The following is a 14696-nucleotide window of genomic DNA, read 5'->3' as shown; positions in this document are numbered from 1 at the left end:
AAAGTTTGACAGACTATCCATCATCTGTATTCCCTCTCCACATCTCACCTTCCCTAATTAGTGTGAACATTAAATGTAAGCAAAAAAAGTGCATTTTGCATCCATTCAGGTGTCTCGGCAGCAATTGCACTAAATGGACTCTTTATTCCATCTCAGCAGGTATATTTCACCCCCAAGCAGAGAAGGATTATTGCTGCAGCAGCAGCAGCTGTGGCCCCTTGCACACCCTGCCTTGGTGCAGGGCAGGAAGCAGAGGGGCAGCCCTCCCTTTTCCCAAGGCACTGCCTGGGTTGTACACAGGCAGCACAGGGCCAGAAGTTCCCAAATCAGATACAGCAGAACCAGAAACCAGATATGGAGAAAGAAGAAAAAAATCGGCAGAAATGTTGTGGCACTGGAAGCCGCTGATGAGGTAAGGTGAGGACGTGATGAGTTGCTGGTGAGGTGAGGGGTGAGGAAATGCCATTGCTTTTCCTAAGATCCAAGTTTTCTTGGTGCCTAATATCTTCTCCACAGCACTTCTGCTTCCCTCCCCAGTCATCCTCACAGTGGTTGGCTCCAAAGGAGCAAACCTGATTAGGAAACGTTTGGGAGAGAAGCTTCCTCCTGTGACCAAGCACTTTGTTCCTGCTGTGCTAGCTGGTGTCACCTTCTCCGGGTGGGTTTCCACATGGCTTAGAAAGGAGGTGGGAGAGGGTCCTGTGGCTGACAGAGCTCTGCAGCCAGGTGAAATGGCCCCCACGTCTTCTCCCTGTAGCTGTGCAGGCCTCTCCTTGCTTCTGTCCATGTTAATGGTCAGCACCTAGGTGCAAGGTACCTCCCATACTCACTCTGCTCCCTTTGGGACTTTCCTACTGCCTGCAGCATCTCTCTTCCTGTCCTTTCTGAGGCTTTGGGCAAGGGACAAAGCAGGACCTGTTAGTTCAGAGCCTTCCACATTGTGTGAGACAAGAAAACCCCCAAGAAAAGCTGTAAGATCCATGACCCTGTGGTTCCCATCATTTGGTGACAAGCAAGAACTGAAGCAGTGAGGATCCTCACAACTCAGCGGTTTGCTGGTCATTGGTGAGGGCTTTTGGGCCATGGTTTGGAGACTGCTAATTGAAGGGCTGCGCTTTTAAGGTGTTGCAAGCTGTCTGTAGTACAGCAAAGCCCTTTAGCACTTGGTGAACTTTAAAGATGTAAATGAAATCCAGAAGATTAATCTTGTGCTTAAAAGCTTTGCTGGATCGATATACCTTGCAGTGTCAATTCCAAAGGTGTGTGGCTAACTACAGATGACAGGTTCTGTTTCACAGTAAATTCTCTGGATCAGCATGACGGCCTGTGAAGAGCTCTTGGGAGCGAGAAGACTTTGGCTTGAGCTGTCCCATCTGTGCACATGCTCAGGCTACAGCAGCCAGTGGTAATTCCCCATGGTACATGGTGACCATTAAGTATTTCTGCTATGGTTCAGAGTAGAAAGGAACTGTAATTCCACATGTAGGTTTCCTGCAAAAAGATGGTCTTTCTCCCATGAATCTTAGAGTGATGGGTTCAAAACACTTTGTCAACACCTGCGGTACAGTGGAGACTGTCCCATTGCCTGCCTCTGGGCAGAGTGCAATCTCCGTTTTTTTGAGCATGTGGCTCAGAGTAGTGGCTAAAGTATTTCCAATCAACACCTGAACTACCAACAAGTTTTTGCTATAAGTAAACAAGTCTTCACAAATATTAAACACTTTTAGACATCTAGATGCTGAGGACATGCCCTCTTCCTTTTTTTCATTCTCCTCTTCAGGATCTGCTAATAAAGTCCCTTTTAAAAAATGACGATATACTTTGAATGATCTGGTATTTATCAAAATAATCTAAAAATATTTAATTTTCTTTTCAGAGCTTGGTGCACAGTTCCTTTCTTCCCTTTCCTTTCCTCCCTCCCTCCCTGACTCTCAGCCTGCTCTGTTTGGCCTGGTGTAACTGAGCTAGCACACATCCATCCCCCCACCACATGCATGGCTGGCACCCAGCCACAGCAGTGCTGCTTTTTCCACAGGGCAGGTAAAGGTCTAGGAAGGGAACTGGGATGATGGTTGATGTCCAACAGTTGTAACGTGGGGAAGGTGAAGTCAGTGACATGCAGTTGCCTGGTCCCAGCTCTCTGCTTCACTGTGGCTGCAGGGACCATGGGATTGAAGTGCTTGGGGATCATTTCCTTGCTGGCACTGCTGTTAGCACCACACAGCTTTCCATGGCCAAGCAGTGCTGATCAACCTGTGCCTCAATGCAGAATGTCCTGTAGCTAGTGGCAGCCTGTCCCCACCAAGGGAACCACTGATCTTACTGGAGAAGAAAGCTCAGGTATGCACAGGGTGCAGACAGTGCATGCAGTCAGGGGAGCAGGACCCTGACATGGAGCATCCCCTGAAAGGATGCACTTTGGCCACATGAGGTAGGACACAGCACTGCTCTTCAGGGGACTGAGCAGCCTTGTGTCTGAGGTTATGGCCAACCCTGAGAAGAAGTCCCAATATGTTTTCAGAATAAGTTGCTGGAGTTTTCTTATGCAAAATGATCTTTAGCTGAAGAGGTAGTGATAGATCTGCAGTGGGTGTAAATTGACGTTTGGTCTCTGGCTGTCAGTAAAGCTGCACTACAGGAGGGTCTGGCTCTTTTATTTTTGTTAATTAGCAATTTGAATCAATGGTAAAAAACGTCAAAAGACTAATCCAATCGTAGAAACATATATTGAGCCATGTTCCACAGGAGATTGTTCTGAGTCTGGAATCATTCAATATTTTTATTAATGACTTGCATGGTAGAATAGAGAGTTTGCTTATTAATTTATAGATGGCACCAACCTGGGAGATGCTGACACCACTAGAAGATGGGGATAGAATTCAAAACAAGCACAAGTACAAAGTATTACACTGATGTGAGAGCAGTCACCTTCAAAGAGAATGACTGGTGAGGCAGAAGTTCTACATGGAACAAAATGCTTTTGCTGTCTAACCAGGCATTTTAACTAAGTAGCCAAGTGGAAAGTTTCCACCTTTCCACTACCATTCAGCAATGGCAAGGTCTAAGAAAAGGGTGTTCAAAATTGGTATAACCATCTGGGTAGAGTCCAGAAGAGATCAGATAAAATGATGAGACTGAAAAATGATGAGAGAAAACATATGCAGGATAACCAAAGAAATTGGGCCTTCTTAGTTGAGGGAAGAGATGACAGTGGGAAACACAGAGTACATCTCAAACAGCAACACCAGGATAATCTCATGCACTTGCAGCTGTATAAACAAGTCACCACTGGAAATGATTAACTCATCCACTTGAAGTCCTTTGCTTCTCCATTGTACCTTCATCTGTAGTTTCTTCCCACATTCCTTTTCCAGTGTCTTTCTGCTGTGACACAGATGCCTTGCCAGGAACAAATCCAGGCCCAAAAGTCTAGTTTTGCTAGAGTTCTTCATTCATTTGCTGATGAATCTTGCAACCCTTCATATTATCCAGGCTGTCTACTCACTGTCTTGTTAATGACTGCTAGAAATATGTGCACTCACTGAGAGCCGGCTGAAGGGTTAGGAAGAAATCAAAACCAGATAGCACCTCAACTCAAATGAGTTGTAAGAATGAGAAGGATTATGAGGGGAAGATGGGAGGGATATTTCATTTCCTGCTGATTCTCACCTCTAACACAGCCTTGAGGAAAAGAAGTGGATGTCTCAGTGCAAAGAGTGTAAGCAACTGTGAGATATGAGCAAAACAATTTCTTGGTTACTGGCCATGGTCTCTGCTTTCTATCTGCTGAAAGGGTTTCTTTAGGATGTTTGATTTTCTAGCTAGAAATTACAGTGAGGTCTCAATGACAAGTGGACCCTGTATGTGTTTTCATTCCTTGTGTGGGCATGACAGACAGCAAGTAAAACTGAAATTAATCTAGTATGAAGGAAAAGGGCAGGGAGCCTCTGAACAGGAAAAAAGAAAACCACAACAGTAGTCCTAAATTTCAGCTGACATGAGAACTGTTCCAACAGTAAGGACAGCTGAGCACTATAGTGTCTTGTTTAAGGGTTTTGATGTGTTTATCATTGGAAGTTTTTAAGCACAGGTTGAACATCCTTCATTCTTCAGGAACACTTAGGTGTGGACTGGTCCTGCCCTGAGGCTGCAGGCATGGAATAAGTGTCTTGTTACATTCTTTCAGGTTCTCTGTCTTACAGGTTCATTCACAGTTGATTGCTCTGTGGCACTTTCTGGCAAAAATAAGAAGCAGTAATGATGTGCTGGTTCCTGAACAGGAATTGAGAAGCAAAAGAAATTGAGGGCACCCACTACGTAGAAATTATGTATTCTTTTGAAAGTATTAAAATGATATTAGTTATTATAAATCAATATTACAGTGAGGAAATAAAGGATAAGGCTATATGAACAAGACAAATGTAACTCATATATGAAGGAAAGTTAGTTTTACTGATAATACAGAAATAAGAAATGTGAGAAATTGTAAAAATTCTAATTTCTCTGTTAAAAAATACTAATGAGTGCTCAGCCTAGTAAACCAGATAATTGAATTGTCTAAGTTTCTGAGGAAAATTTATTTATGAAAGCTGAAGGCCATGGACAGATGGGAAACTGCCTGGAACAAGTTCACAAGAGGAGCACCACCTTAGAGTGAAGCTCTTCGTTATATTCCATTGCTGATGCAAAACTATCTCCTCCTACATCTGAGAAACAGCTATATTTAGCCTGTTGTTCACTGTAAAGCTTTCTGTGCTGATATGTCTACAAAATCCTGTCTCTTGTCTCACTTTTGAAGTCTCACTTGCATTTTTCCTGCTATTTTTTTTGCTATTAATGATTCAATTTAATGAATGAGAAATAGAAGACCAGCTAGAACATCCTTTTTTTCATTAGTGTTCTCTTAAACATTTGCCTATACCGCTGAAAAATAATTGTAATTCAGCAACACTGTTTTTAGCCTACTAAAGCCTAAAAATGGACTGAGGTTGTAAGACCTTTTTTAGACCTTTTTTATTTATTTATTTTTTCTTTTTTTAATTCCACAGTTCCACAGACAGGAATGGATTTCTTGCTTGCATCTGACTGGCTGATTTGAGTTATGGACATCAGTATGCATTGCTCATCCTTTGTTTCTCTCTCTCTTAGCAAACCACCATGGCAGGCCCCACCCTGCTCCCGGAAACTTCTGGTGTGAGCTGTATCTTGTGAAAAAAGCAGCAAAAGTGCCCAAGATAGGGGGTAACATGCATGGCTGGGAGTTATGATGCAATGCTCACTTCTAAGTCACACTGCTAAAAGAATCCTCAAACTTTTTCTAGATGAGTATATTTAATCTTTTACACGGAATTCTACCAAGGGCATGGTAGAGGATGTGATAGGAGCAGAATTTCCCTGCCTGACAGAGAAGTAAGATTAATGGGTAGGTTTTAAAAATGTATAATTTTAGAAAATTATAAATCAGAAAGGAATCAATCATCTCACACTTGGCACCCCAGGTTACAGGGTGGTTTCATTGGCCATGAACGGGGAAAGTGATACTTCCCAAACCCCACAGTGACAGTGCTAGTCCAGGGCTTGATCTTTCTTAGGGGCCCCTGAGGTGTGTGTAGGAGTCATTTCTCATGTCTCCCCATGCACACCATGGGCTCCTGGTGCCCTGGGACCTTTTCTTCTGTTGCTGGCAAGAGACTGGCATCTCCTAATGGGAGCAGAGTCTGTGAGGGGGTGCTCTGGGCCCTGACAGGCTGTGGAGGTAAACCAGCCATGGGAGATGCTTTGGGGCAAGCAAAAAATAAATGGATATGGGGGTCTTGCTTTTTCTTTGCAGTGTTACCACCAGGTCTCAGCTGTTTCTTTCTGAGTCCTCCTGCTCCTTTCTGTTCATGTGCAGCCAAGAGCAGGTCTGGGTGTCCCTGGCTGCCACTGTGTGACCCTGCCTGAGCAAACACACCTGGCTTGCCAGCCATGGTTGCATGGTCCCTGGGAGGAAAAGCACCTGCCCTCTGGGCTTTGATGCCCCCCTTGGAGAAGCAAGATGAAAGCACTGGTTTAAGAAGGAAAACAGGCTGTGCCTTCGCCACTTGTGGTGTTTTTTTGGTGCCTTGCACCAGAAGGCTTGTCCAGATTCCCACCACGTCCATGTAGATATTGTCACCTACACAGAAGCATGGACAAGCAGAACGGGGTTAAGGCCTGAAGGGTGGGAAAGCCAACATCACCTCTAAATAGGACAGGAACAGAGGGAGCAGGGCAGAGATTGAAGAAGTTTAGAAGAGTGAAAATCTTTGTTTACCAGTAATTCAAGGTTTGGCACCCTATTCTTCTGTAAAATCCTAAGCCTTAGGATAAATTCCTGAAATCTGTTCTCCTCTTTGCCTCTTGAACAGAGAAGCAGCTCCTGCCAAGCCTGGCTGAGGGCCCCAGAGAGCACCGGTTATTGATGTGTTCAGAGAGTCTCTCAAAACCAGGGCTTCAAATTCACCTCTCCCTGCATTGTGCCATCCTCAGAGACTGTGCTCTCAAGTTCGGTATCACCTTTCTGGAAAAACTGCCTTACACCTCCACTCCTGGTGGCACTTATTTTGCAGTCTCCCTGAGAAGTGCTGTGGGCATTTCAGCATGTCTGACTTAAGTTTGTCACAAAGCACATATTTTTTTATTATTATTATCAAGATAAAAGTACTAGTTGAAAAAAAATGCATTGAAACCATAAATAACCTACATATATATCTAGCTTATCAGGAATCCTGTTCAACAGAGGGTGCTGGGGGACACAGGATGTGAGTTTACTTACACTTTGTTCCAGACCAGATCCCCTGTGTTACTTCGTAGAGTTTCTTGCCAGACATCCAGAAATAAACAAAATAGTTATGGTGGTTTCATTCAAGAGGTTTCAGTCAAAATGGTTATGACTTGGTTCCACTCAAAAAGGCAAACAGACTCTCTGTCTAGTCAGCAGTGGGAATCAACACTCAGCCTCTGCCAAGCTCCATGGGCACAGAAAGGACAATGTAGGTCTTGCTATAACCCATCAGTGATGGAGAGTGCCTCTGCAGCCACAGCATCTGCTGGTTGTCAGACTCTCCATGCTCCCGGGAGAGCTCCTCACCTCCTAGAAGCAGGCCAGCAGTGCTGTGTCACTGCCAGGGCAGGAGCTATTGTTCCTACAGTGTTTGTCAATAGACTGATGGGGAAGCCCAGGCTGACTTGGCAGGGTATAAATTCCCCTGTCTGTCTATCAGTCCTCCTTCAACAGGTGCGGAGTGGAAGAGATGAAGCTCCTCATGCCAGCAACCCTCATCCTGATCTTCTCCTTTTGCACCCTGGGCACAGTGGCACGTGAACACACCTCTGTCATCACTGTGCCCAATGGAGGCCACTGGGGCAACTGGGGCAGCCGGCAGTTCTGCCGCTACGGCTATGCCAAGGGATTTGCACTGAAGGTAAAACTCTCCTTATTTTCCACTGTCTCGCTCCCAAATTGGAGTTTTTAGGAAAATTTAGCCTAGAAAATTTAGCCATCATAATTAGTCCAGCAAAGAATTTTTTTATTACTATTATTTTATTTTTTAGGCAAAGAAGTTTTAGATTAGAGCAAAAACAAATCTACTGCCAGGATTGTTTTGCTGTCAAACTGGATAGAGGAGTGCTAGCAGATTCATGGTCTGCATGTGGCTGATGTTGCTGGAGGAAGCCACGTCTGTGCCAAAAATCAGGACTCAGGGAGAGTGGCAGCCTTTCCAAGCATGTCTCCTGGGATGAAGTCTCTCTGCCTTACTTGTTGGGTCAGAAAGAGTTAAAAAACACAAAGAAAAGCATGTTGCAAGTGTTATGTAGGTACATAGCTGATTCCCAGTGTGACATGCTTCCTATATGTTTCCCAAGATATTTTATTTTCCTTCATGCTTCCCAAGATGTTTTCTCTTTTTCAGCACAGAAATTAGTTGGGACTTCATTGTTTAGGATTTAAGGACTGCCCTCTTTAGGACTTGAAGGGTGTTTCCTGGGCCTTCTCCACCTTGCCTCAGTCCTTGTGTGTCTTCTACTGCAGGTTGAGCCCTCACAGTTTGGAAATGATGACACAGCCCTGAATGGCATTCGGCTGCGTTGCCAGGATGACTCAGTCATCGAGTCCTTGGTGGGGAAGTAAGTAGCACAGGTTTCTCCCTCATTTGTCAGCACTAGTTTACAAAGCATCCACAGGCATCACCATTTGCAGGGGTCTCTTCTCTGACATGCTTTGTCTACACAGAGTTGGCACATAAAGTAAACTGAAACAGGTGGCTGGGCTTTTTGTTCATCCATTTTTAGGGTGGTTAAATTTGGGTACTTCACATTACTGCCTTCTGTTTGCTCTTGAAATTTCCTCTGCAAGCTACGAACAACTGAATTACAGTGCCTGGGCTCGAGTCCCTCTTGGAAATCTGCAGATTGTGGGGCAAATGTGAGGAAAGGGATTTTTAACCATATATTTAGAAACCATTTGGATGAAGTCCTGGCCCTGCAGAAGTGAACCACTGTACATTGGGATGTCAGAGAGCATGCTCTCATTGCTGTCTAATGTGTACTTATGAGACAGGCCAGGGATTTATCACAAAACACACTGTCTTTAAGGTTTCCACCAGAACTGTAACTATCCAATCTGGGATTTTCTGGTATTATTCTGATGAGATACCAATAAGGAGAGAAGCACATCCTTGGAAGAGAGGGAAACAAAGAATGACAAAGTGAGGGATCACAGACTGCAGCAGGACATTGTGCTGGTCACTGCTGGGAGCAAGGGAGCCTTTAAGCTTGAGGACAGAATTGTAAGGAGAAGGGGCACTTCCCAGGGGATTTCAGAGCCTAGACATTCCTTCGTCTGCTTTTTTTTGGCAGGTGGGGTACCTGGACCAAATTCCAAGTTTGTCCAAGAGGCTACTTGGTTTCCTTTTCACTGAGAACAGAGATGTCTCAAGGAGGAGGTGATGACACAGCAGCCAACAACATCCGCTTCAGATGCTCAGATGCAGCTGTGCTACTAGGTGATGGGCTGTCATGGGGAAGATTTGGTCCATGGAGTAAAAGCTGCAAAATATGTGGTCTCCAGACAAAGGTAGAACCTCCACAGGGGCTTCAGGATGATACAGCACTCAACAATGTGAAGTTCTTCTGCTGTAAGTGAGCACTTGCCCCATCTTCATCACTGTTCCACTCATCTCACATCCCACATCAAATGAGACATCATCAAAGCTTGGCTTTAACTTTATCCTGGGAAATGCCTGTGACTTTTTGACTAAAATGCAATTTATGATCATGTATCGCCTCCATATCTGCAGGGAATGGGTGAAAGACAGAGCCATGACTGAAGCAGCAAGGAAGGACAAAGGAAGGTCCACTCCAAGAAGAGAATGAGATGGAGAGGAGAGACTCAGTGACTTAGCTTCTTGTGGATAAGCTTCTTGCACCTTTTGTCTCTTGTGGCTTAGTTTTTGCTTATGTCTTGCCATACCACCTTAAATGAAGCTTAGATGATGCCTTAGATAGTGATGTCTTTTGTAGCTACCACTGCTAAGAATAACTTCGCAGTTACCCAAGCGCATTGTATTTAATACAGTCATCACATCATGTAACCACTAGTGTATCACTGTTAAAACACCCAATCTCTGACAATTGCTTAGAGGCGAGGAACAGATTTCTCACTTTCTTTTGCTCTGACTAGTGAGTTTCTTTCAGGTTTGCTCTGCCTGTTTGTCTCTTTGTTTGAAACAATATTTGACCTCTTGACGTGACAGACAGAGAAGAACGGGTAATAACGGGTCAGCTTGAGGTTTCTCACCAAACACAAAATGACCAATGTGAGCTAACCTGGGGAAATGGAAATATGGGTGGGCTCATGAGCAGCATCAAATATTTGTCTTTAATTGCCCCAGGAGCTGTGGACACTTTTTACAAGTATTATTTTAGCTCATACCTGAGATCCTGCCTTAGGGAATGTGGTTAGGTGTACTTACACTGAGCATTCACGTTAGTGTGGTTTTAGTGCCAGCTGAGTGGTTTGTAGCTCCCTAAACCTCTCTTGTTGATGCTTTGGAGTGTGCTCCACTGGCTCATCTAGCTGTTTCTTCTGCCAGTTCACATCCTGTGCTCAGCACATACACAACAGCCTTTGTCACTAGCTCTTCACCCAGGCTAAATTTTCTTCCTGTCACTTACGTCAAAATACACTCAGATAATAGCTCTATTTTCTTTTAAAAACAGTGGAATATAGCAGATTAAAGAACAGAAAAAGCCTCATGTTTTCTTTGGTTGAAAGAGTTTTGATAACAAAATCAAGGGGCTACTCTGGAGCAGATCTGTCTAACTCTCTGTACTGTCTCTGGTTGCAGTGCTCCGTATCTAATGCCTGTTGCAATAAAAAGTTTCTGTCTCATGGAAGTGATGACTATGAATCTTATTGGTGAAAACAACAGCAATCACAGCACACTGGAGGTTTGTTGTTTGGTTGTGTTTTCTAGTTCTGGCCTTTGGAGCTCATAGTAATTTTTCATGGTGTTAGCGTCGTTTCGCTTCCCAGTTCCCATTTTTGGCAACACGGGATTTTTCCAAGTGGTGGATGACAAATGGGCAAGCCAGATATACAGAATTCAGGCTTGATCAAATCTGCAGCAACAAGACACATTTCTCTTGGCTCTGTCTGTACTGTACAGGGTGTTGGTTCCCATCATCTGCTTCCTGAGGGACTGCTGGAGTAAATGAGTGGATCTCTACCACCATCATTCGAAGTTACTTCAGCTGAAGCACTTCCCAAAGCCTCCGTGATACAGCAGTAAATCTTTAATGTTTTTCTGGATTTTAATTTCATTAAAAAAAAAAAAAAAGTCAACACCTTTCCAGTCTGACTCTCTCGTTTAAATTTGCATAGCTCTGATTTATTTAATCTGAGGATCCAATTTATTTCTTAACCTCTTAAGATGTTTTTATGACTTGATATTTTCTAGGTGATCCCTTAACTGCTTTCTGTCCTCCACTTGACTGAAGACATATTAAGCACACAATTCTTTTTTTAGCTAAATGCTTATTTTGCAAAACCAGCCCAGTCAGCATTTGAAATACATCTGAAATACTAGGGATTCATAGCTTCAAGGCAACATTTTGTAACTTCCATCTCCATTTGGGATTTGCTGAAAAAACCCTTATTTGTCATATATTTAGCTCTGTATAAACATTCAAATCCCTCATCTTTAGTACTTAGCAGCAAAAAAAAAAAAAAAAAAAAAAAAAAAAAAAAAAAAACCAACAAAGTAACAACCTTTTTCTAGCAAGCTGAACTAAATTAAACTGAAACTAGATTCTGATGCTATTACTTAGTGGGAGTTCTGGGTTGACTTGTCCCTTTATTTGAAGACATACAAACACATATCTTCCAAAATTACATTAGTTTGTTTCTAGATGTTTCTCTTTCATCTCTTATGAGATAAGGAACATTTCAACTTGCAAACTGACCATCTGTATAATTAATGAGGTGAGATTTGATGACATAAGAATAAAAATAGTTGTACTCATCTAAACTAGACAGGCTTAATTCAGTGAAGGAATTGTGGTGACACTGATATTGACTTAGCCAATGACAGAATGCGCAGGAACAGCACAAAGCTGCACCAGGGGAGGTTCAGACTGGACATAAGGAAAAATTTATTTACTCTGAGGGTGGTCAGACAATGGAACAAGCTTCCTAGAAAGGCAGTTGATGCCCGTGCCTGTCAGTGTTCGAGAGACTTTTGGACAATGCCATCATTAACATGCTTTAATTGCCTGAAGTGGTCAGGCAGACAGACTGGATTATCTTTGAAGGTCCCTTCCAAATGAACTATTCTGTTCTATGGTCTATGTTTTCTTCCTGAATCTGAGGAGTCCCTTTGCTCAAGCAGTGGCAGCTCCATGGACTTCACAGAAGTCTTAGAGGGCCAGCTACTGGTGTCCTTCTACCAGAGCAAGTAGGACAAGTAAAAATTGCCATGTATTTTATGTTATGGTATGTGCTCAGCGTCACCAGTGAATGCAGCAACATGACATTTCAAGTGTTTTTTTTCTCAGCATGTCAGTAAGTTGTGTGTCTTGGAAAGTTATGATTTGTGAATCCAAGTTGTGTGTGCAGCCAGTTTCCCAAATAAGCATACGTGTGGGGAGAGAGGTTTGGTAGCTTCTCTGTTCCCCTGGTAGAGTTGGTTTCTGAAAGAGTTGATTCTTGGAATGGCCATTAGAGCTGAGCTGAAGTGCCTGAAAGAAATAATTACTTTTATTTTAAATAATTTGTTCAAGAACTGATGCCTGTTTTCTTATGTGTATGCATGTGCATATGTAGATAATTGAAACAATTTGAACTTCAAATTTCACATTTATTCTAAGGAGGGTAGGCCAAGCTGGAAGGCTCTGAACATCTGCTTCTTCTATGCAAAAGAATGATTCAGTTAAATTTTGAGGTTGTACTGGGGAAGAATTATTCACACCATCAGCTAAACTGACCTTTTATGTTTCCCTATTATGCCTGATGTAATATGGACTCATATTAGTGTGTGAATAGACACTCCAAATGAGAGCTGTTCCAAGAAATGTTTGGAAAACAGAGTGCTACCTCCTCTTCATGTACTTTCTCGTATATTTATCAGCAACTTCAAAAATCAAGTGGGGAGGCTTTTGTCATCTGAAAACTGGTGGAATGCTTTCAGTTAGACCTCCTCTGATGGTCCACTTGCATAACATAGATCATCTACACAAAAGATGGGGTGGGAATGCAATTTAGAAGCTCGAGCTGAGCAGGTCTCAGCTATTTACTGCACTAGTTTGAGAGGCATTTGGTTTACAGGAATCAGGAATTACATTCTTTCAACTGAAATGAGGGACTAAGAGTGCACTTTGCTGATGCTGATGCAAAGTGCACTGGAACTGATGTGGCTGAAACCATGCATAGCTGAAAACTGAGTAGCTACAGCTGCATGACTTTCAAAACTCATTCTGTGTCCCTGGCACATCTAGGAGCGAGGAGCATGTTGCCAAAGAACTGCCAGCCAGCTCCTGTGGGATGACAATGGGGCCAGTGGCCAGACCAAGGACTAAGTAGGGATTATCTCCACTTCTAATTTAGGGACTGGAGTCTGAGTAGGTGTGGGAGGAATCTCCTAGCCATGCACATGTGGCACAGCTCTCAGGGAGACCAGAAGAAGCAGCAGGTCTGGAGCTTTCCAGAAGTGATTTCTAAAAGCTATTTCTATTGAACAAGACTGAGTAGTTACGTGCAGAACAAACCTGCTGTCAGTAGTGTTCATTTGAACCAAGCTTTGAAACTGCTCTTAGAAATTTAGTGTTGAAATCTTAGCCCGTATGGCAGCATTGTTCCCTCTGCATGAGGAAAATAAATATTCCTTCCATCTGTAGTGGGTTTACGTGGCAAGGTTTTGGTAGCAGGGGGCTATAGGGGTGGTTTCTGTGAGAAAGATCTAGAAGCTGCCCCATGTTTGGGAAGGGCCCCATTGTTTTCCAGATCTGAGCCAATAAGCGATGTTGTTTGCGCCTCTGTGAGAGCATATTTAAGACAGGGAAAAAACGCTGCGCCACACAGCAGCCGGGAGAGTCAAGGGAGTGAGAGAACAGCCTTGCACCAAGGTCAGTGTAGAAGGAGGGGGAGAGGTGCTCCAGGCGCCGGAGCAGAAGTCCCCTGCGGCCTGTGGTGAGGACCATGGTGAAGCAGGATGTCCCCCTGCAGCCCATGGAGTACCACGGTGGAGCAGGGTTCCACGCTGCAGCCCGTGGAGGAGACCACGGTGGAGCAGGTGGCCCTGCACCGATGGAGGCTGCCGCCTGTGGAAGACCCCTGCCGGAGCAGATTCCGGGCCGGACCTGTAGCCCGTGGAGAGGAGCCCACGCAGGACCAGGTGATCTGGCAGGAGCTGCTGCCCGTAGGGGAGCCAGGTTGGAGCAGTTTTCTCCTGAGGGATGGACCCCGTGGTACGGACCCATATCTGGAGCAGTTCTGGAAGAGCTGCTGCCTGTGGGAAGCCCACGCCGGATCAGTTCATCAAGGACTGCATCCCGTGGGTGGGACCCCACAGCACAGGGGACGAGAGTGATCGAGAAGGAGCGGCAGAGAAGAAGTGCTGTAGACTGACCATAACCCCCATTCCCCATTCCCCTGCGCCGCTCGGGGGGAGGAGGTGGAAGAGGGTGGATGGGGGGGGAAGGTGCTTTTGTTTTTTTTTTTCCTTTGTTTTCTCACTTCTCTCGCTTGTTAGTTGTAGGCAATAAATCTTACTATCTCCTTATGCCGAGTCTGTTTTGCCCGTTACAATAATTATTGCGTGATTTTCTCGTCCTTATCTCAATCCTTGAGCCCTTTTCACATATTTTCTCCCCATTCCTTTTTGAGGAGGGGGAGTGAGAGAGCGGCTGTGGTGGAGCTCGGCTGCCCACTCGAGCGGAACCACGACACCATCACAGAGGTGTTCTGAAGCTTAAGTTATTAGATTTTGCAAGATGCAGAGGAAACAGCTGAAGATGCATTAGCTGCATACAATTTATGTGCTCTGCTTGACAGAGATGTGCACCATGCAGCTCATGCTGTTTGTCCTGGTTACCTTTGCTAGCCCTTAAAGACAACCCTAATTAACTAACATGATTATCAGTGAGGAAACAATTGAAAACATCTGTTTTGAAATTTT

At 44.2% G+C, this 14696-nt stretch overlaps 1 protein-coding gene across 6 annotated transcripts; it reads left to right on the top strand.

Annotated features, from left to right (window-relative positions):
- Positions 1-230: 230 nt before the first annotated feature.
- On the top strand, positions 231-10419 carry VMO1 (vitelline membrane outer layer 1 homolog). Of its 6 annotated transcripts, none has more exons than XM_084503083.1 (5): positions 231-412; positions 7259-7445; positions 8054-8148; positions 8881-9158; positions 9321-10419. In XM_084503083.1, the coding sequence occupies exons 1-5, from the start codon at positions 384-386 to the stop codon at positions 9329-9331; spliced, it is 600 nt and encodes a 199-aa protein (XP_084359209.1). In that variant the 5' UTR covers positions 231-383; the 3' UTR covers positions 9332-10419. The 6 variants fall into 6 exon arrangements, with proteins under 6 accessions (XP_084359209.1, XP_084359211.1, XP_084359212.1 ...); XM_084503085.1 differs by having other exon boundaries at positions 7245-7445; XM_084503086.1 differs by having other exon boundaries at positions 231-417; positions 7245-7445.
- The last annotated feature ends 4277 nt before the right edge of the window (positions 10420-14696 follow it).

Source organism: Aythya ferina (assembly GCF_964211825.1).
Source record: "Aythya ferina genome assembly, chromosome: 1".
In the NCBI taxonomy this organism is placed as follows: Eukaryota; Metazoa; Chordata; class Aves; order Anseriformes; family Anatidae; genus Aythya; species Aythya ferina.
This window is presented reverse-complemented; position numbering and strand designations above follow the sequence as displayed.

Coding starts and splice junctions, on each gene's coding strand:
- VMO1 (XM_084503083.1), top strand. CDS start 384: ATGTTGTGGCACTGGAAGCCGCTGATGAG. Junction 413..7,258: donor CACTGGAAGCCGCTGATGAG/GTAAGGTGAGGA, acceptor CTCCTTCAACAG/GTGCGGAGTGGAAGAGATGA. Junction 8,149..8,880: donor ATCGAGTCCTTGGTGGGGAA/GTAAGTAGCACA, acceptor TTTTTTTGGCAG/GTGGGGTACCTGGACCAAAT.